Source organism: Girardinichthys multiradiatus, chromosome 18, assembly GCF_021462225.1.
Source record: "Girardinichthys multiradiatus isolate DD_20200921_A chromosome 18, DD_fGirMul_XY1, whole genome shotgun sequence".
NCBI lineage: Eukaryota > Metazoa > Chordata > Actinopteri > Cyprinodontiformes > Goodeidae > Girardinichthys > Girardinichthys multiradiatus.
The window spans coordinates 7393061-7415672 of NC_061810.1; the positions used below are offsets into that span (position 1 = coordinate 7393061).

General features: G+C 38.8%; 1 protein-coding gene across 1 annotated transcript; it reads left to right on the forward strand.

Moving 5' to 3' along the window:
- Positions 1-7330: 7330 nt before the first annotated feature.
- Positions 7331-19496, forward strand: LOC124884518 (C-type mannose receptor 2-like). The gene is made up of 7 exons (XM_047392467.1): positions 7331-7588; positions 9287-9355; positions 9703-9767; positions 12881-13264; positions 16006-16329; positions 18112-18212; positions 19089-19496. The coding sequence occupies exons 3-7, from the start codon at positions 9731-9733 to the stop codon at positions 19206-19208; spliced, it is 966 nt and encodes a 321-aa protein (XP_047248423.1). The 5' UTR covers positions 7331-7588; positions 9287-9355; positions 9703-9730; the 3' UTR covers positions 19209-19496.
- The last annotated feature ends 3116 nt before the right edge of the window (positions 19497-22612 follow it).

Consider the following 22612-nt stretch of genomic DNA (forward strand, 5'->3'; position numbering starts at 1 on the left):
GAGAGGTAAACACATAACTAAAAATAACCTGCGAGGTCCTATTAATACTTTCATTCATGACATGTGCTTAACTAATTTCATTTAATCAATCTGTCATTAACTTATCTGATTATCTGTACAGCATTCATACCATTAAATGAAATATTCTGATTCCTTTAAAATCAGCGTTATTCATTAAGTCACAGAAATCACTGTAAAGGATATCGGGTTAGACAGCGGCCCCCCTTTTCACTTATGGTTTATCCTCTGTCAATCCAGTGAGCCTGATCACGGCCCCCTCTTTCTTACACCCTTGATTTAAGGGGTCTGACCCCTTAACTATTTGCATCTGACAGGCGGTTGTCACTCCCGGTCCCCCTGAGTCCATGGTTGTAGTCATGCCCCTAAGGATGAGAGCCTGAAGGGTGTCATCCTCTTGTATCAGTTTATCTTTGACTATGTGTTGCATCTTATGTGAAATCAACAGTTATGTTGTGTAAGCTGTAGCAGTGAGCGGTGCGGCAGGTAAGCAACAAAGGCAGATGTATTTAATTAAGGCAGCAAAGAGATAATTAGAAAAGGCCACAGAATCATACGTCCATAACAATCCCCCTGTTCAGGTGGGAAAAACCCACCTCACATCAATCAATGTGTCTAGTGCATATGGACCTAAACTAGAATATGGGAGGTCCGTCGCATAACTCCGTCCCCCAAACAGAGTGTCATCTCTCTGGTAACTGTCTGCAGCCCTCAGTGTGTGAACCCCCTCTGTTTCCCATAGAACAGACCTGTGATGTGTGTCTAAAATTTAAATGATTAAAACATTGCAAATAGAAAATAATGCCCTGTTGAAAAATTTTAAAACAAAAATAATAAAAAGCTAGAAGCGCAGCGGAAATGAGCAGCACAATGTGTATCAGTATATTGTACGCCCTGAATCGTAAACCCTGTTCAATTATCTATTGCAGTTGTCTGGTCCTCCTCCTTCTAGCACAGTATCATAATTTCTCCAGCACTTTGGTTTGGTTCCGTGAGATCCACATCATCACTTGTGCATAAATATTCAGTGGACAACATCAGTGTACTCTGGCACCACATCCATTTGATATTCTGGTAATCTTAAACCTCTGGTATCACTGGAACCAATCGCACTATTAATACATCTGAGGATGAGAGCTCTAATACATGTCGCACAACAGCAAACACAACCTGTGATCACCACAACAGTCAATGACGTGAATATACTCACCAGTAGGTTTCCCCATTTTCCAAACCATGTCTCAAACATGTTTGTGAATTGTTCTTTGATTCCTGAGTGCGATTTTAATTCAGTGGACAGTGATTGCAATCCTTTTAGGGTCTTCGTTAGAGATTCATCGTCTGCTGTAATTGTTGGGAATAAAAGAACCACAAACATTTCCAAAAACACCACACAACCGTTTTTCTTTCTTTTCTTTTCTTTTTTTTTGTAAGGATCATATCCAAAACTATTCTAATTTGACAAGAAATAATTTCAACATCCTGGTTACACAGCCTTCAGCTGTCTCTCCTGTTTTGCCTTGAAGTCATTTAAAAGATTAGAATCGGTTCTAACAGGAAGCAGTTTGTATTCTAGCAGAACTATCAAATTCAAAAACACATTTTCTGAAAGGTTCCCCCTGACGAAGTAGGCCAATCGATGTCAGGGCATCCTGGATGGAGAGGGTAACCAGGGCACATTTTTCCTGTCCAGTCAATAGCAATTATTATTAATTATTAAATAAATTATTCCCCATAAATCAGATCTCTTCAGCAGCAAGTAAAAGTTCAAGGCCTTGTATCAAGTTAATTTACAATCTAAGTTGTAAACATCATCTATAAATAAATAACTCAGAAGCACATAGGAAGTTATAATTTCTATTCATGAAGTTATTCAAATTGATTAAATAGTTGAACACTCCTTTAACCCTTCATGCAAATTATTCCACAATTTCCCACATTCACAGAAGTAAACATTTGTTTATTGACTCTTCACACAGTTTTACTTTAGAAATCCTTCTCCCCTCTGTGATTTTTGATTTTGTGACCTTATTTCAAATTACCAGGACATACTCCTTCAAGCTTTAACCCAATAAATAGAACTTTTATTGTTTAATCTTTATCACATTCCCTCTGTTGAAGTAACCCAGCCCACTCAAAATTTATGAAACAGGTTCCACATAATTGTATTTTGTTAGTTGAAAGCAAAGAGATGAGTTAATTTTACCTTTTGACCTTATGGTTACTGGAATATATTAATTTAGTTTCACAAGCATATTTATGATGTGTTAGCTGGAAATGAAATGTTAAGTCAAAAGATATCCAATCGCATTTATTTGTATGTTCTTCCTCAGGTGCTTTCTGATTTCTCTGAGGTTTCCTTCGGAGGATGGCTCTCCCTTCCTGCTATATGATCTGCTTACCTTAGTTTTGTCCTCATCCAGAGCTCCATTTGTTTCTCCTGTTGGTTCTTTGGTTAGAGCCTCCTGTGTGTTATGAGACAAAAACTTCACACCAGATTAAAATCTTTGAACAAGTCAGTTGCTCTTTTTGTGAATCCAGACTGAGTGCACACCCTGACTGAAGAGAGGTGAAAGGTCAGGGCATGGTTCTTCCAGTCAGCAGCTCATGGGAAGTTAAACCCATGAGGTCAGTGGGTGATGATCTGATGTAAAACATCACCAAGGGCAGCGCATCCACCCATTTCATTTTTGTATCAGAACAAACTTTAGCCAATCGTTTCTTTGATTGTGTGATTAACTCTCTCAGCCGACCTGGTGAAAGTGTGAAGCACATCTCTACATCCTTTCACTCGGTTGTTGGTAAACAGGAAATGCTCCAGTACCTGTTTTCATGAGAATCTTATATGTCGATAATACAACAGAGTCATCTTCTCACCTTTAACCCAAAAATCATATTTATATTGTAACCCAGTTAGTTGCTACTTTATTGTCCGTTAACTAGTAGCCAAAGTTAGATATGTTCAAACCGTTATTTTCCAAAATAATGTTTTGAAATCATCCCCAGAACAAAATATTTATATCATTTACCATGAGGGTGTCCAGTGTTTTGAACAACCTACTTTCCAAGCGCATTGATAATTTGATTATATCTACCTAAATTAGACCTTTAGGGTCCATCCCTGTAACCTCTACCCCCAATACTAGATAAAAGTAATTTGCATATTCTGTACACCCTTAATCATACCATTATTTAGTTATTCATTCCTGTTAAATATGTGATAACTATTAAGTCATTTTTCCCCGATATATCCATTTCCAATTTTTCCATCCTATGATTATTATTATCTATTTTGTTTTCTCTGAAGTCTAAAGGTTAGTCGGACAAACACTTAAGACACGCAACACATGCCAGCTTCAGCCTCCCCTCTCAAGGGAGATTTGCTGCCAAATCCTTTACTATCAAATTATTCAACCAGAACCCTATGGCAGAATGACAGGTTCTATTTGGTTCTGTTTCCATCCCAAAGAGAATTTAGATCCAATTTCACCTCAAGAAAATTCATAGGAAATTTAAGTTTTCACCCTCTGAAACTAAAACCCAGAAAATTGTTCCAACTTGCGAGAATCTGAACACATATAGGGAACACAGACATTAGAGAAAAACTAATGAAAAACAATACTTGGTGCACTCTAAAACGTTCATTAGTTATCCGAACACAACTATGAATCAAAACCCAGAACAAATAATGAGCTCAAAGAAACTAAAACATACCATTCGATTCATGAACCTTTCACTCATGTGGCCCACATCATTCATCATTCATACCTTGGGCCTTCATTCATTCCTGTCACACTCTTCTCAAACACAGGTTTTCAACCCTCAAACATAATCTTTGGATTCCTATTGTTCCTGAACCCCAGAGATCTCATGTTCTAAGTAATAATATCTCAATGGACCCATTTGTCAGGCTGGTCCTAGCCACCTTTTCAGGCCTTCTTCACCTAGGAGAAAAAAATATATGTTCAGGGTTATCGCTCACATCATCAGGCAATATAGTGGGACGACTCTTAATCAACCTTTCCAAAGAAATCATGAGTATTGTGACCGGCAATGCCTAAAAATAATTTGATCATACAGTCATCCCAGTACAACAAATTAACACGAACAAGAAATCACAAACTTGGGTGGTGAAATCAGCATTTTTCTTTCTTTCACCATCTTCATTTCACAACACATAATCATATTTTTACATTGTCATTTCCATTATTATTATATACAAAGAAGACACAAATAAACAACATTGCAGTCTTGCTGTGTACCAGCTTATTAAGGAGTAAACGAAGATAAACAGCAAATAGATTAAACAGAATCATTTCGTCCAGAAAAAGGAAAGTATATCCTACCTTTGTAGCACCTGGTGGTCTGACACAAAAACTATGGATACTTGGCCTCTTGTCACCATTTTTTGCAGCATCAAGTAGTGAAAGTTGAAAATTAATTTGTACTTCTGCCTACCACAATAAACCTATTTATGCATAAATAAGGGCTGTGCCATCTAAACATTATTATTTAAGTTTTCAGTCCAACTTTCCTTTCATTTTCTTACCATCCTTCTATTCTTACCTCTGTTATTTGATTTTGTATCACTGCAATGCCCTGAGTGCCTTGTTGCTGAAAACCCCTATATAAATAAACTTGACTTGACATGAATCGGTATGTATAATTCGCCTGGCATTTTATTGTTTTTAATTCCATCAATTAAAATAACTGTATCATTTAATGCAACTACCACTTTTGGTGAAAACCAAGTTTTAAACATAGAACATTCATTTTAATCTTGTCAGAAGGCGAAGGTAGATTTATTCTGTTCAAGCTATATAAAGTTAACATCCTTTTTCCTCCTGCTGTAAGTCTTAAATGAGTGAAAGTTTTTCCAAGTTTAATCACTGCAATTAATTGTTGTAAAGTTTTCATCAAATCATCCTTTGGAGTCAGATAAAATCTGAGTCGAATTTAAAATCCTAAATTTAATATTGTTTGAAAGCCGTTAAAATTGTCATATTATCGTTCAGCAGAATGTTTTTTCCTTCCAGCTCGTAAAAGAATTTTCCACAACTGGTGCCACCAATCCTAGAACACGCTGATGTTATTTATGGCCATGCCACAGAAACTAATCTTCATCCCCTCAAACTTTGAAATACTCCATATTTAGAAATACTTAATCCAATTTAATTCACAATATGGCCTGAGAAATACTGATCAGTTATCTTTTTGTGTTTTACAACAAGAATTAGGAAAATTTAGACGTTTTGCATTTCCATTTAAAGCTTCATCAGCTTGAATACTTTGGCTCACTTACTTCCTGTATTAGTTATTCATAGATCTAAGCTGCCTTTACTTACTTTATTTTAAAACATCTTTTTCTTGCTTTCAGTAAGAATAAAGATTCATTTATTCTGGACTTAATCCTCACAAAGATGTGCACAGGAACTCTGCATCTGTATGCTGTCTTATTTTTTGTCTTGATGTTAAGTATGTGCCATGCAGTTGCTGTGCTGGTGTTTGTGAGAGTGTGTGTGACTATGTGGTTGTGAGAGTGTGTGTTTGTGGGTCCTTGAGAATGTTGTGGTCACATTTGTTTGATTCGTATTACTGTTGTTTTATCTTCTGTTCTGCAAGGACCCTGTCAAAAATGAGATGGTACATCTCAAGGGGTTACCCTTGAAATAATCAGTTGTCAGTGCTGCCAATTATACTTTTTATTTCTTTCCATACATAATATGTGCCATGATAGGGTTAAATAAAGTCAAAATCAGGTCGAAGGACATTGGGTCTGCCCAGCAAATGTTTCTGTTTGGCCCTGATAAAGCTGCTTTCTTGTAATCATCCGGTTTCATAACAATGTTTGTCGTATTCATCAGCAAGATTATAACGGCTCTTAATGTTCTATGCTAATCTAGCCTTATTTAGATCTATCTATATTTTCTAATGCAGTAAGTCCTTATTATATTTAAGAGTGGGGTCACTAGTTTGTATTAGTTGTTATTATTAGTTCTTATGTTTATTTTAATCTCTTTCCATACCTCAATTAGTCTCTTTTTATGTGTAGTGTAGGCATCAAAAAGGGTCAGAGTATTGTATTCATTTAATTGTGAATGTAAGTATTAAATCTGAACCATAGATAAAAAAATTTAAAATCCGGTTCAATTACATTTAACTGTAACGGAGTCTTGTGGAAAGACGTATCCATTTAGAAGGCTTAATGGAATTGATGAACACAGAAATGAAGGGCATGTTGTGTCTTATAATCTTAGTTTGTCTCACCCAGTTTTATAAACAAACCGTACAGTTTCAGTCAGCTATAAATTACACTTTATATTTATTTCAAGTAACTAAAGTTTGTTTCAGTTAACTCAAGTTTTCTCCATTCTAAGTCCAGTACAGTAATTCTGTTAAGGTGCATTTCATCTTGTGTTAAATTTGAGTCTAATTTGATCATTCTGACTAGAAAAAGTCAAACCATCTGTTAAAATCATGTTTTGAGGGGAGAGATTGTCCCTTTCTGGCAATTCCTTTCTTGTTATCATAAAGAACTGACCTAATATTATTATGGTACTGCTGGATCAGACCTGCTCTTGTAGTCTCTAATTATTATTGTGATACCTTATTTAATAAATAACAGTGAGCTTCAGATAGTTTAAAATGTTTTTACCTTTCAAGCAGGTGGTCCATGGTCAGGACTGCCTCTCTAGACCTAAAAACTCAGAATTCCCATTTGTTTCATATCAGAAAACAATTTACATTAAATGTATCCTGCCATATATACCCTCATTTTTACATAACATGAAACAGACATTCGTTTCACAAACACAGACAGACAAAATGGACAAACATTGGCCACATGAAAAGTTCGATTACCCTGTAAATACAGCATTTTAGAATGCAACCACTTTGTGTCACTTAATGGTTAAAATTATTTCTTACCCTTTTCTGGTGACGTGACAATTATTTCAGAGACCTAAACAAGCTCCATCAAACTGTTGTTTTAACTTGTTAAAGCGTTTTTGTGGGTGAAACTTGCTAATATATTTCTCCTCCCTGTCTCCAAGCATTGCTCCAAGAGAACAAGCAGGGAGCTCATTTTCTAGTGACGTCTCAGTCATTCTCTCACTTCACACACTCTGGCAAACCAGGCGGTACAGCACGGTTTCCTGGTCCACATGAGAGCTTATTTCTCAGACACGAAAGCTTAACACAGCAGAGTTTATTCGTGAGCTAGGGTCTGTTAGCTTAGCCTGTTAGCTTAGTATGTCAGCTTAGCATGTAGCAGTCAGTCAGTGTCCGTCAGTGTAATATGTCCCCCGTCACTTCCGTCTGCTCACTTCCGACTCACACACATTCACACTCCCACTGGCCAGTTGATGTTAAATTTCTATAAAGATACAGCTGTTTATTCAAAAAGGAGTCAGCGGCGTTCACATTTTTCTTATGGAAAAATTAGAGAGCTATCGAAACTCAAGACCCCCTCTCGGTGGTGGCTTTCGCGCTCTTTACGAGAGCAAACAGTAACCATCAAAACCTAAACCGAGGAACCGCATTTATCTCTGCGTGTTTTACTCACAAGGAAGTAAGCGGCTTTTTTAATCTTTTAAGAAGTTCAAGGAGCTATCAAAACCTAATACTTCCCCCTTGGCGGCGCTTTCAAATTCCGTTAAGCGGAACTCAGGACCCGTTCAAACCTTAGCCAAGTATTACCGTGCCTCATTCAGGGAGGTAGCTTTTATATTGTGTGCGAGGGAAACCGATCTTCCCTTGCATACAATAAAGGAACTCAAAACCTACACCCTTAGATTTTAGCTGTCTTTTAAAAGATTGTACCTTTCTTCCTGGGCTGTCACCGTTAAAATCGCACCGCTTACCGTTTTATCACTTATTAATACATACGCAACAATTATTCTGAACCATTCTCTGCCTCCAAGAATTACAAAAATAGCTCACTCAGAACTAACAACACAGCCAGAGTGTTTTTACAGGAAAAACACTGGAGATTTTTAATACGAATCTGCTTACCTTTTGCGGCCGCTGCTGTGATGTGTTGTCCTTCCGATGCAACCCTATCCAAACGTGGTTTCCGCTTCCGGGGCGCGGGCGCGGGCGGAAACACCAATTTGTCCGATGCTACCACACCCTGTTGGCGGTCAGACGCCTCGGAGCTCCACCGGTACTTGGACCCGGGAAACAGTCACCACTCTATCTAAAGACTCTTAAAGGAACGAGTCTCAAACAGTTTCTAACTTTTAGCTCTTTTTAATCTAAATTAAGGCAGAGGAATGATTACAGAGATCAGTGCTGAGGCTCCCGTCTTGGACCGTCGTCTGTTAGAGGATGACGAAGAGCCTCGATAGAAGGTCACATGCAGTTTTTATATCTGGCACTCCAATGCAATGGATGTGCACTTCCTCAGTGTTTATCAGTAGACTATGTGTCACCATTGTGGTGTCTATCTGGTAGATTGTGAAGTAGCGGGTGTCCTTACTTAATCTAAGTGTGCTGTAGGTTTCTAATCAACCCAGTTATACCAGCTGCTCCACTAGCAAACCCAGTGCCACAGCTTCAGGTCATTTATGACAATCCTTGGGCCATTTATTCTTGTACTGTATGTCTATGAACATTCTTATCCTATTGTAACAAAAGGGAAACATTAGAACTTATATTTATTTCACTATAGTATAAATGGGAAAAACAGCTATGAGCATATTAATAAAGGTTATTCCTAACACTGCTTTTTTGATTAATGCTCTCCTTTCCCCAGGCCATTCCTTATTAGGTTTGCAGTGGTGCCATACTCCTTTCAGTTTTCAGATGATTGTTTAAACTGTGCTCTGTGTGATGTTCAAAGCTCGTAACATTGTTTTATAATCCAAGACTGCAATAAACTCACAAAACAATCCCAATAAGATACATAGAAATGAGTGGTAGCAGGGTGACAAAACTTTGCAAAAAGTTTGAGGGTATGAATAATTTTGCAAGGCACTACATGTCATGTCAGTATCATTTGTTTAGATACAGATACACTCATTATGTCAAGAGCTAAATGTGTGCACTTCAGATGCTGCAATGTAAATGTGGATTTAGCTATTTTGCCTTAGTTCCCATGAATTATCACACGAACCTTTATACATCTCCAAGCTTTAATGCAAATTTAAATGTCGAATCCCACAAGAATCTAGAGAGGAACATCTACTGTCTGAAACTAAATATGTCAACAATTGTAATTGTAATTGTGGAGGTGTGGTTATGTAGAAAAGCTGATTCCTCTCTACAGTCTACAGCTATATTTGCACCAAACCTTCACCTGAGCAGCTATACACGGAAAGACTCCAGTGAGGAACAGGTAAGGCATCATTTATTTGATATGACATCCCACAACTGTCCGGTAGTTATTGCAGTCATTTTTGTCACAAGTTAGAATGGAGCAAAAATACCAGCAACTCATCAGTATCATTTGTTTCCTTTTTGTCATGTTTTAATATTTATGCCTTCTTTGTGAAGCAGTTTGTGATTTTTATCTGTAGAATACATTATATAAATACAATTTAATCACTTGATTTACTATTACAGTTTATTGTTAATTTATAACTTCAGAAGACGTTTCCACATTTTCTCTCAAATAAACAAAACCTAGAAACTTATAACCTGTTGTTTTTGTTCACCATGTTCTCCATGTCTTTTATGTTTTAGATTCTCATAATAAACTTCTGTGTGCATCATGGATGAGAACGCTATTAGATTCATGCTTTTCTTTGGTAAGTGTAACAGCGTTATGGTTTTTTTTTTTTATTTATCTAACCTTAAATGTACTCTAAATAAATATGGGAAAATGTTTTGTTGTTTTCCACTATCAAAGCAGATGTAGATGCTGGATTACAAGGCTTTTGTTCTGTGTCGCTCCACTCTTAGGCACGCTGGATTTTACCTACAATAAAAGTTCTCATTTGATAAGATAATGCACACAAAATTATTTTTATTTGTGGGGAGTTGGTCACTTTGCATTCTCAACAATTTGCAAGAAATTGGACAGACATGGAGAAATTTGGTATCCATCCATCCATCCATGGTGGTTGTTATTGCCAGTCCATCACATGAAGCCTTTTCTGCTCTGTTTACATGGAAAGAAAGGTTTGAGATTAACCAGATGAAGTCAGAGCAGGATCAGATGTGATGCAGTCAAATGTGGATTATTTGCACATGGATGCAAATTCACGTTATTAACCACAAAACATATTTCTGTGCAGCTTTGCATCTTTTGCTTGCATCATCATTTGCACATAGAGTGACCCTGTGAACTGTGTCATAAGAAAATATCAATTTTAAACCACAATGTACGGTGGCCAGGAGGTGCGGTCTGTGTTCTTTGCGTTCATTCATTATTCTAATTTTGGTAGTTAAATCAAATTCTGAAAAGGGTGTCAATTTGGTTTTCTGGATAGTATGAATTAAAGGAAAAAAAACAGAAATTGCTTTATTTTGCTTTTAAAAAATCCGTGTATGGTTCTTTGGTTTTTCCATTTCTAAATAATTCGAGAAAAAACAAATAATGAGGCGTTTGTCGAGGGAGGATTTTGGGTCGGACCAAAGTGCAGACAAGAGCTCGGTAGCCGCATCATAGTTTATTCACCAAAGGCAAAAACGTAACAAAACACTGCAGGTATAAATCAAAGTCAAAATCCAAAACTTACAAAACACTGTAGGTTCTAATGGCAAAAACGTAGCATAAGTCTGCAAGCGAAGCATAAACAAAGCATAGTCATAGTAGGGAAAGGGGTAGTGACAAACACAAGGAACCAGCCCTGAACAAAGACACAAAACCAACTAATATACTGTGAGAATAACAAAGGCAGATAATCAACGGAACTGAGAACAGGTGCGACAAGGATGCAGGGAAGCAGCAGGAACGGGTGAAACAAATACAAAGGCTGAAGAAGAGTGAAAGGACAAAATAAACAACAGAAAACACAAACTAAGCAAGAGAATAAATCAGAGGAGGAAATAAAGAACTAGAATAACTATAAACTAAAGTAAACAGAGAAACTAGAGGAGAACATAGAAACAATAACCTAAGAAATAAACAAAGAGCCATATGGAGAATCTAAATTTCAAAATAAACCATCAAAGAACCCACAAAGTCCAAAATGTCACCATAAAACCTTTTTTTAGTCAGTCATTTTCTACCGCTTATTCCATAGTGGGTCACAGGGTAGCTGGTGCCTATCTCCAGCAGTCTATGGGCGAGAGGCAGGGTACACCCTGGACAGGTCGCCAGTCCATCACAGGGCAACACACAAACAACCATGCACACACTCATTCATACACCTACGGTCAATTTAGAGTGACCAATTAACCTAACAGGCATGTCTTTGGACTGTGGGAGGAAGCCAGAGTACCCGGTGAGAACCCACACATGCACGGGGAGAACATGCAAACTCCATGCAGAAAGACCCCTGGCCGGGAATTGAACCCAGGACCTTCTTGCTGCAAGGCAACAGTGCTACCAACTGCGCCACCGACAATTCCAAAAGTAAAACGTTTGTGGTTGTCTAATGTTATTGGTTAACAGAAAAACATGTTTTATATTTTGTTAGTTCACCATATAAGACATTTCGGAGGAGTCAGATACTGGCAATGGCAGCGCTCGAACCCTGCGTTGGTTACAGAACTTCCATTCCCCTGGAATAATCTGTCCCCCTGGTCACACAGCGCCAACGTTACACATTGTTACTACACGTATTTCACCACAGAGTTCTTTAGGTTTAGGTATGAGTCCTGTGAGGTTAGGGGTTAGTGGACCGCAGACTGGTGTGGAGAACACAGCCCATGTGAAGCAACAGTGCATCCTGAAGTCACAGTATACAGATAGAAGGGGGCAGATTATTTCAGGGGAACATAATTTCACACAAATTCTGTAATCAGTGCAGGGATTGAGTGCAGCCATTGCCACACAGGGCTAGATTGGTTTCAGATGGATTTCTCCCCTTAATAATTAAGATTCTCATTTGAAATCTGAAAAAAATTGCACATGCAATGAGTGGACGTGTTGTGTGTGATCCGCAAATAATGCGTTCGCAATGGATAACAGGTGCAAAAGAGGTTTGGACCCCTGTTGAAATGAGATAATTGCGTGTGCTACTGGCTGTCACTATAGAGAGTTTTTGAGAGCAGAGCGCCCGTAGTAGAAACAGGAAATTTAAATTTATTAATAATAATAAATTGCATTTAAATAAGTATCTCAACGTCCAACAAAACAATAGTAAAAACATGAAAATACTAAAAGCTACAGGTAAACCATTAAATATCAATGATAAAACCTAGAAAAGCTGAGAGCCACTGTCAGACTTACATCGAAACACAGCTCTAAACAGCTGGATTTAACTCATTCCTCGGGGGGTAGGATGCAAATGTGCCCCCTTCCTCGGCACATGCCAAACAACTAACTTCAATCTAGCCACCTACAGAAAACAAACTAAATTCTCAGTTACTGATTATGCAGATTATAGAAAATAAGGTTGAAAAGAATAGCCTAGGACTGGCTTACTAGACCAGTAACTTTTGAGGTAAATAAAATATTTTTATCTTTAGGTAGATTCTGCACAAATAAAAGTTATTGGATAAATAAGTAAAGACTTGTAAATAATTCAATCTGAACAACAGAATTCACACTCAATACCTAACAGTGTATAAAATTAACCATATTTTGTTCTACTTAGTTTATCTTTCATTAAATCTCCACCATTAATGCATTAAATTAGTACAGCTAAAGCAAGTGTTATTGTAGAAACACAATAGCCAGAGACCTTGATGTAAATATAGCTTCTCAGCTTGTCTGTACTGACTTTATGACCATGAGTTTTCATCATTGCAGGGCTGTGGGTTCTCTCTCCATGTTTGTCACAAGAGTATCACGTTGTAAATGAAAGAAAGAGCTGGACTGAAGCCCAGAGGTACTGCAGGGAAACGTATACAGACCTGGTTACCATCAATAGCACTGAAGACATGGACAAGGTGAAACAACACCTTGGGAGCAACACTGATGAATTCTGGATAGGTTTGTTTGGCGATATCAATAACTGGAAGTGGTCTCTGGAGAGGGATGGATTTTATGAAAAAGGACATGCTGACCTCAGACTGTGGAACACAGGGGAACCAAATGATCTTAATGAAAACTTTTTGTGTGCTGACATACAACCCTCCAAGAGATGGTCCGACTATGTGTGCAATTATAGACGACCATTTGTCTGCTACAATGGTAAGAGAACCCTAAGAGCACTGCTTTGGTGTTGCTTTTTTCAACCTTCACTGCAAATTAGGTTTGCAATAAACAGATTAGACAAAAGCAGTATGAGTGTTGAAGTTGAAGTAATATTGCATAATGTAATCCAAATTCAAACCTAAATTCCAGTGAAAACTCCAAACAAATAACCCCCTTGAATAGAAATCTACATAAGAGCTAACACTTGCAAATACAGGTGTGGTCTCGCACACAATAAAGGGCTTCATCAGATGCATCATATGTGAAATACAGGTCCTTCTCAAAATATTAGCATATTGTGATAAAGTTCATCATTTTCCATAATGTCATGATGAAAATTTAACATTCATATATTTTAGATTCATTGCACACTAACTGAAATATTTCAGGTCTTTTATTGTCTTAATACGGATGATTTTGGCATACAGCTCATGAAAACCCAAAATTCCTATCTCACAAAATTAGCATATCATTAGAAGGGTCTCTAAACGAGCTATGAACCTAATAATCTGAATCAATGAGTTAACTCTAAACACCTGCAAAAGATTCCTGAGGCCTTTAAAACTCCCAGCCTGGTTCATCACTCAAAACCCCAATCATGGGTAAGACTGCCGACCTGACTGCTGTCCAGAAGGCCACTATTGACACCCTCAAGCAAGAGGGTAAGACACAGAAAGAAATTTCTGAACGAATAGGCTGTTCCCAGAGTGCTGTATCAAGGCACCTCAGTGGGAAGTCTGTGGGAAGGAAAAAGTGTGGCAGAAAACGCTGCACAACGAGAAGAGGTGACCGGACCCTGAGGAAGACTGTGGAGAAGGGCCGATTCCAGACCTTGGGGGACCTGCGGAAGCAGTGGACTGAGTCTGGAGTAGAAACATCCAGAGCCACCGTGCACAGGCGTGTGCAGGAAATGGGCTACAGGTGCCGCATTCCCCAGGTCAAGCCACTTTTGAACCAGAAACAGCAGGCAGAAGCGCCTGACCTGGGCTACATAGAAGCAGCACTGGACTGTTGCTCAGTGGTCCAAAGTACTTTTTTCGGATGAAAGCAAATTCTGCATGTCATTCGGAAATCAAGGTGCCAGAGTCTGGAGGAAGACTGGGGAGAAGGAAATGCCAAAATGCCAGAAGTCCAGTGTCAAGTACCCACAGTCAGTGATGGTCTGGGATGCCGTGTCAGCTGCTGGTGTTGGTCCACTGTGTTTTATCAAGGGCAGGGTCAATGCAGCTAGCTATCAGGAGATTTTGGAGCACTTCATGCTTCCATCTGCTGAAAAGCTTTATGGAGATGAAGATTTCATTTTTCAGTACGACCTGGCACCTGCTCACAGTGCCAAAACCACAGGTAAATGGTTTACTGACCATGGTATCACTGTGCTCAATTGGCCTGCCAACTCTCCTGACCTGAACCCCATAGAGAATCTGTGGGATATTGTGAAGAGAACGTTGAGAGACTCAAGACCCAACACTCTGGATGAGCTAAAGGCCGCTATCGAAGCATCCTGGGCCTCCATAAGACCTCAGCAGTGCCACAGGTTGATTGCCTCCATGCCACGCCGCATGGAAGCAGTCATTTCTGCAAAAGAATTCCCGACCAAGTATTGAGTGCATAACTGTACATGATTATTTGAAGGTTGACGTTTTTTGTATTAAAAACACTTTTCTTTTATTGGTCGGATGAATATGCTAATTTTGTGAGATAGGAATTTTGGGTTTTCATGAGCTGTATGCCAAAATCATCCGTATTAAGACAATAAAAGACCTGAAATATTTCAGTTAGTGTGCAATGAATCTAAAATATATGAATGTTAAATTTTCATCATGACATTATGGAAAATAATGAACTTTATCACAATATGCTAATATTTTGAGAAGGACCTGTAAATGGACTACTGAAAGTAATGTTTCACTACATATTTTAGAAATTTAGCCCAGTCAAGAGAATTATCCAAAAAGCTCAGAGAAGAGATGAATGCACCAACAAGAAGAAGGATGCAAAAAATAGCAAAGCTGGATGATCCTACAGATACATCTGGCTACACTAACTGGGTATGGCAGAAAATAGAGGCTTTCAATGGCTGCCATCAGATTCCTGAAGAGGCAGATCGTCACAACCTTCGACTGACTGCAAAAACCTGCAGCAATACCTGGTGGCAGAAGCCACTGAGGTTTCAGTTTTCACATTGTGGCTCATATGTAACACTGAAGGGATCCATGCCAACACATACACCACTACTGATCTAAAAGTACAAAAAAGTCCACTCTAAAATGCTCACAGCTATACAAACAAGCCAAAGAGGTTATTGGGTTCTGTTCTCTGAAAAACACTATTAACACTAAAACTCAATGAAAAAGTCTGGTGGAATTTCAGAATTGTGGTTGCAGCGTAAAATCCCAACATTACTGAAGTAGAGACCTTTGCTCATAAGGAGCAGGCCAGTGTTTCTGTAGAATGCAGCCAGAGGATGGTGTCTGGCTATCAGTCACATTTGCAGCAGGTCATAAGAGCAAACGGGTGCTCCACTAGTTCCTGAAGATGTTTTTAAAGTGTCACGTTTAATTTGAACAAACCACTTGTAATATTATTTGTACTGAGGTATTTAATTGTTCTTGCTAGATTGTATTTATTGTAAACAGTTTCTAGCTTGTATTTTAAGATTAAACCTAATTTGCATTCTGTGTCTTTGGAGCAGATGTACTATTTGCTTGTTAACTTTTTTTTTTACATTTTGCTTAAAGATTCACCTTCTAACTACATCTATGTGAAGAATGTCATGAATTGGACAGATGCTCAACGGTACTGCCGGGCAAATTACACAGATCTGGCCAGTGTTAGGAACGTATCTGAGAACAATGCAATCAATCAGATTGTCCTTGATTATGCATGGATTGGCATGTACAAAGAGTCTTGGAGGTGGTCAGACGGTCAGCGCCTGAGGATGACTTCATACAGCAACTGGAAAGCGGGTCAGTCAGTAAACGTCAACAACTCCTGTGTGACTACAACAACCACGGCATGGAATATCCAACCCTGCTCCAGCACATATCCTTTCATCTGTAGTAGTAAGTCACACATGATGGTTGGTTTACAGCTGCTTAGAAACACTTGCAGTCAGCACCAATCAGATATGCAAAATAATGTATAAAGTTATTCTGAAGCAGCCACGGGATGGAGTGTGTGAATTAGCCCAGGGATGGATGAAGATGTAACTCACCTCTATCTCACTGACAGCTTGGGCAGGCACCAAGTTCAGCATCGTTGTGAAGCACACTTTGCATTTCCACATTTTACAGTTTTAAAATACACAACAATAGTAAAAGGCTCCACATTGAATGTTTGAACAACATTTCTGTCCAGCAGCATGTTTCAGTTTTTGTCAGGGGATTTTTTATCCATAACACAACAAGCTCCTGATATAAAATATCTGTTTCCCAGCTATACGTTGCCATGAAAAAAAATACTCATCCTTTGGGAAGTTTTCAATTTTTTTTCATGTTACAAATAGGAAGTTCAGTATTCAGAATGTTGTGGAGGTTTTATGTGGTATACGAGCACACTCCTAATTATGACATGATAGGAAATTAATACATTTTAAAAATAAAAATCTGGAAAGTGTTGTGTGCATTACTATTAGGCCCCCTTTACTATAATACCCCTAAATAAATTCCTTTAATCTTTTAACTGTAGCAGTTATTATTAATTTTATCTCTTCAAATATTTTTGAAAAGTGCATTATAATATTTCTTCTTCTTCTTCTTGTTATTATTATAATTATTAACAACGTAATTCAACATAATTATTACCTTCAACATTATTAACTTCAACATGGCTTCATACTAAATTTTTCTTTTACGGCCTCTTTGCTGTCTGACAGTCTCCATGACGACCAGTAGCACACACAATCGCCTCATTTAAGTAAGGCACCCCAAACCGGTTTTGCAACTGTTATCCATCGTGCACAGGCAAACTTTATGGATCATTCTCAATCCACAAGCCATTTAGCACTCCTTATTTGGAACCTTTGATGATCAGGACCTAAGTGTGGTAGAAAAATAATACCTCACATTACCTCAAACACATCATCGCCTTGGTGAAACATGGCGGTGGCACCATCATGCTCAGAGGTGCCTTTCCTCAACAGCGACTTGGAAGCCGGTCACAGTTAATGGGAAGATAGATGCCGTTAAATACTGTGTAATGCTAGAATACAACTTGTTAGAAACTACAAAATACTGAAACAGATGTTCGTCCTCCAACAGGACAACAATCCTAAACATACAGCCAGAGCTTAAATGGAATGGGTGAATACCTGCAAATTGATGTTCACAGATGCTCTCCATCCAGTCTGACTGAGCTTTAGCTTGGTTGAAGGGAAGAATAAGCAAAACTATTTAGTTTCCAGATGAGAAAACAGGATAGAGACAGACTTCAAAGACCCTTCAGCAGCAGTTAGCAAAGAAGTGGTTCTAAGGATTGACTCAGGGTGCTGAATGCAAATCCACATCAGGTGGGTTAGACACATGGTTTAAAACTGTTATTTTACTACTTAAATGTTCCTCTGCTTTAAATCCTGATCTGCCTTTGAGACAACTATTATGGGGTCTAGATCCATTAGACTTTCTGGACTGTTCACAGAAATGATATGGTGTACCCAGCTTTTATCAATAGTGAAATTACTGTGAAAAAAGAACTCAAAAGAGATTTTTGGATACATTCATCTTCCTCCAGCCTTATTATTCACTGTCACAGAATTTCTTATAACTGGTGGCAAACTCTCATCTTTCTCTTAACTGTATATTTCTAAAATAGACAGCATCATGACAATATATTTATAATTCTTTTAGGATCTTCTGGCATCATACAGAGGCAGGTGGTGAAATTGATTGTGTCCAAATCAGGCTCCTCATTGGACCTTGAAGTAAATCAGGATGCCATCTTGCAGCAGGTATTTGAGGAATAGTTTGAATTTCCTGAAGTTCTGTTTTTTTTTTTTGCATAATTAATAATTTATAGGCGGCAGAAAATTTTCGAGTTTTTATTTGTGTAAGTACCACTGCAGATTTGTACCATCCTGAATCAACATCACCCTCACACTGTGGCTAATACAAATACAGTTTTAAAATCAAATGTCATGTTTCTACTACATGTTGTTTTCTGTTGAGGTTTGTGGTTACTTACACAGCAGATGGCAGTCGAGTGACTGACGTTCCAGATATCCCTGCTCCTGAACAAGCATGTGGCGACAGTGGGAGGGAACAACTCCCTTTCAACTGGGAGAAACCTCCAGCAGAACCCAGCTCAGTATGAGCACTAATCTGTCACAACCAAGAGACAGAGTGATGGGAGAAGACAGAGCAGACACATAAAACGCAAACACATAGAAAAGGAAATCCAGAAGCATTGATCCAGGAGTTTATTCGGTTTCAGACAAGAATTTAACTGAGTTAATGGCAGCAATTGCTGTGCTATTGAGTTTGTCAAGTCATAAAAGGAAGCTCTGAGTCAGCTGTACAAACTATGGGATGAAAAATAGAATACATTTAATTAGTTGTAGCATCAACTTTTTCAATGGCTTTTTCCAATGAAGAAACAAGGTGAAACAAAGAAAGGCAGGACCAAGTGTACCATCTATACAGAGAAACAATAAGTTAATGGTTGGCAGAAACTCAGCTTACAGCGCCCCCAGAATGGTAACACACCTTAACACAGAAACACCAGTCCAGCTGTAGCTTCTGTGGAGAGAAAAAACACAGAGAACAGAAAATGTTCTTAGTTCCATAGTTTGAGACTTTAAATCTTGTCCTTTGATTGTTTTTCCCAGCTGAGCCGCAGTCTGCAGAAGCATGGCCTGGGGGAAGTCAAACTGAAATGGAGAAAGCAGTCTGATGGGAAGACGTTCCACTTGAAAAAAAAAGAAGACATGAAAAAAGACAGAGTGTAAAAATGTGGGATGTTGTGAGAAAAACATTGTTCACTGAAAGATGGAAATGCAATTTTTGCTTTTGGAGATTGGCTTAAATTACAAGTAGTCACAAAAGATTATTATCCTGAATACTAACGACAATTTAAGATTTGTAGCTTCTGGTGATAAGCAGTGGTCATCGTAAGATGAAAGTGCCTTTTGTTCTAACTCCAAAAAACTTAATTTCTCTTGATCTCTCATGTCGGTGATTTTAGATTCTCTTTGTTTGGTTTATTAATGTTTTATTAAATCTATTCTTTTATGTTATTTTCTTTATTATTTTATGAATGAAAATGGATAAAATGCCATTATTAGGATCATCAGACCAATTCTCAGATCAACAAGGCATTTCTGTACACACAGCTGCTGCTCAGTGGATATTTTCTCCTTTTCACACCATTCTCTTTGAACCTGAAAGATTGCTGTGCCTGCAGATCCCAGTAGATCAGCAGTTTCTGAAAACCTCTGACCAGCCCATCTAGCACCAACAACCATGCTAAGTTTAATGTCATGTAAACCCCTTTTACATGACGTTAAACAGAGCCTCAGATGAGGCGCATTAATAACAACCTTAAGCAGGTATTAAACAAAACCTCCACCATGGTGCAGCTTCTCCAAAAGTAGCCAAGCCAGGTTAAGGGTCCTGCCCCAGCCATGTTTCTGAGTGTTCACAGGCCTTGAAAACCCAAAAACAAACCAATGATTACAAATGTTTAATTATTGTGGGAGACTTCAACATCCATGTTGAAAACCCCCAAGACCAAAGAGCAAAAGAACCATGTGATACTCTTTGGTTTGACAACACAGAAAAGGGGACTTATGATATCTGAGCACTTTTCTGTTATCTTTGAAAGCAAAATTTTCATCGACTTAATTAGCCAAAGAGATATTAGAAGAAAACTTTTTTAATGACAATTCAGCCGAAACCTTTTACCAAGTTTATTCTTCCATTTCCACTTTGTCCTGTAACTCAGTAAATGAGCTGGTATCTACCAGCTTCCATGCTAAAATTTGAGACATCGTTGGTTTGAGTCCTACTTGAAGGACAGGTACTTTTTTGTGTCAGTAGGTAACTTTACATTAGAGTTGACAAAATTCACACGTGGGGTTCCCCAGGGTTCCATCCTGGGACCCCTCTTATTCAATATATACATGCTGCCCCTAACTCAGATCACAACAAACAGTAAGATAAGTTACCAAATCTACGCAGTTGACACACAGCTCTACATTACAATGTCATTCGGTGACTATGGACCCATTCAAGCATTGGGTAAATGCATTGAAGAAATTGATGTGTGGATGTGCCATAATTTTCTTCAGTTCAAAAAAACAAAACTGAGGTAGTACTTTCTGGACCGAAGGAGGAGCAATCAAGAGTCAGCACACAGCTTCAGTTATTACAACTAGAAACCCCTGATTAGGCCTGAAAACTGGGTGTAGTGATGGACTCAGACCTGAACCTTCAGGAACATATAAAGACAGTAACAAGGTCGACCTTCTATCACTTTAAGAACCTTTCTAGGATTATAGGACTATTGCCCCAGCAAGATATTGAAAAACCAATCTATGTGTTCATCTTTAGTAGAATTAATCACTGCAACTTCACAGGTCTGCCTGAAAAGTTAATCAGACAGCTTCAGCTGATCCAGAACGCTGCTGGTCGCGTCCTCACTAGAACTAAGAGCGGAGAGTACATCACCCCAGTTCTAAAGTCCGGCTTCCTGTAACTCAGAGAATAGACTTTAAAATACTTCTGTTAGTCTATAAATCACTGAATGACTTAGCAGCAAAAGTACATTCAGATTTGTTCTCGTTGTGTAAACCTTCCAGACTACTCAGGTCTTCTGGTTCTACTCTGCATCCCCAGAATCAGAACTAAACATGGAAAAAGAGCTTTCCGTTCTTATGCTCCACTAATCTGTAACAAACTTCCAGATAGCTGCAATAAAGCTGAATCTCTGAGTTATTTTAAATCAAGGTTAAAAACCCATTTATTTAGAGTTGCCTTTGACTTTTAAACATCCGTCCGTCCGTCCGTCCATCCATCCATCCATCCATCCATCCACCCATCCATTCATTCATCCATCCATCCATCCATCCATCCATCCATCCATCCACCCATCCATTCATTCATCCATCCATCCATCCATCCATCCATCCACCCATCCATTCATTCATCCATCCATCCTGAAGGGAACTCAGTGACATCCTCCAGCTCAACCTGGGGGTTCTTGAGGCATTCCCAGACCAGATAGGATACATAGTTCCTTCAGCGAGCTCTAGGTCTCCTCACAGTGGGACGTGCTCAGAAAACCTCAGAAGGGCAGCGCCCAGGGGGTATTCTGATTAGATGCCTGAACTACCTTAGCTGTTCAGTGCGGAGGAGCAGCCACTCTACTTTGACCTCCCCCCGGATGACGGTGCTCCTCATCCTATTTCTAAGGGTGAGTCCAGCCACCCTCCAGAGGAAGCTCATTTCGGTTGCTTCTATCCAGGATCTTGTTTTTTGGTCATGATCCATATATCATGACCTTAGGTACGGGTTGGAACATAGACAGACTGGGATATTGAGAGCTTTACTTTTTGTCTCAGCTCTTTCTCCTCCACAACAGACCGTTGTTCCTTTGGCAGGAAAGCAGTGCACTGAGAAGGTGTGGTTTGCTCAACCATTTCAATGGTGCATCAGCTGGGGAATGTCAGAGTATAATAAAAAGCTGCCCTACTCACATCCAAGAGTGAAGGATTCCCCACCTTAATCAGATGGCTGCTATTAACAATAGGGTTTTTTTTCAGAGCACCAATAAAATCTGAAATAATAAATCAAGTAAACGAATAAACAACATATGATGCATTACAGGCTATGTGAGATCCATGTTGGTTTCAATTTTATTTTAGCACATTTACACTGTCAGTGAGTCTTGACCTAAGAAACTCTGATCTGTTCGACACGCCATTCTTGACCTCGAGAGCTGCCAGACAGGTGGTTTTTGTCCCACCCTCCTGCTTAACCACCTCAGCATCACCTCCTCCCCGGTGATCTGCCAGCTGACTGTTCAGAAATGCATCAGTGAAGCAACTAAGGGAGGCTAACCAAGAAGGATGTTCGGACACAGTAAAAATACAGGACAAGCAGAGAGCTGTGCTGGGCTGGATGCCCTCCTCAAATTAACCAACAAGAATAAAGGATGACCTCTCTGCAACTGATACAAACAAACTCAAAACCAAGAACTACGAAACTTAACAAATAGTTTCAAATCATAAACACAATAAATTGTAACTGCAACATCTGAGTGACATCTGTAGGCAGTCTGGTGTCAACACAACAAGCAACTGAAAGGTTATACATGTTTAGACTTTTTTGCATGATGTTTGTGCTGCGGTCA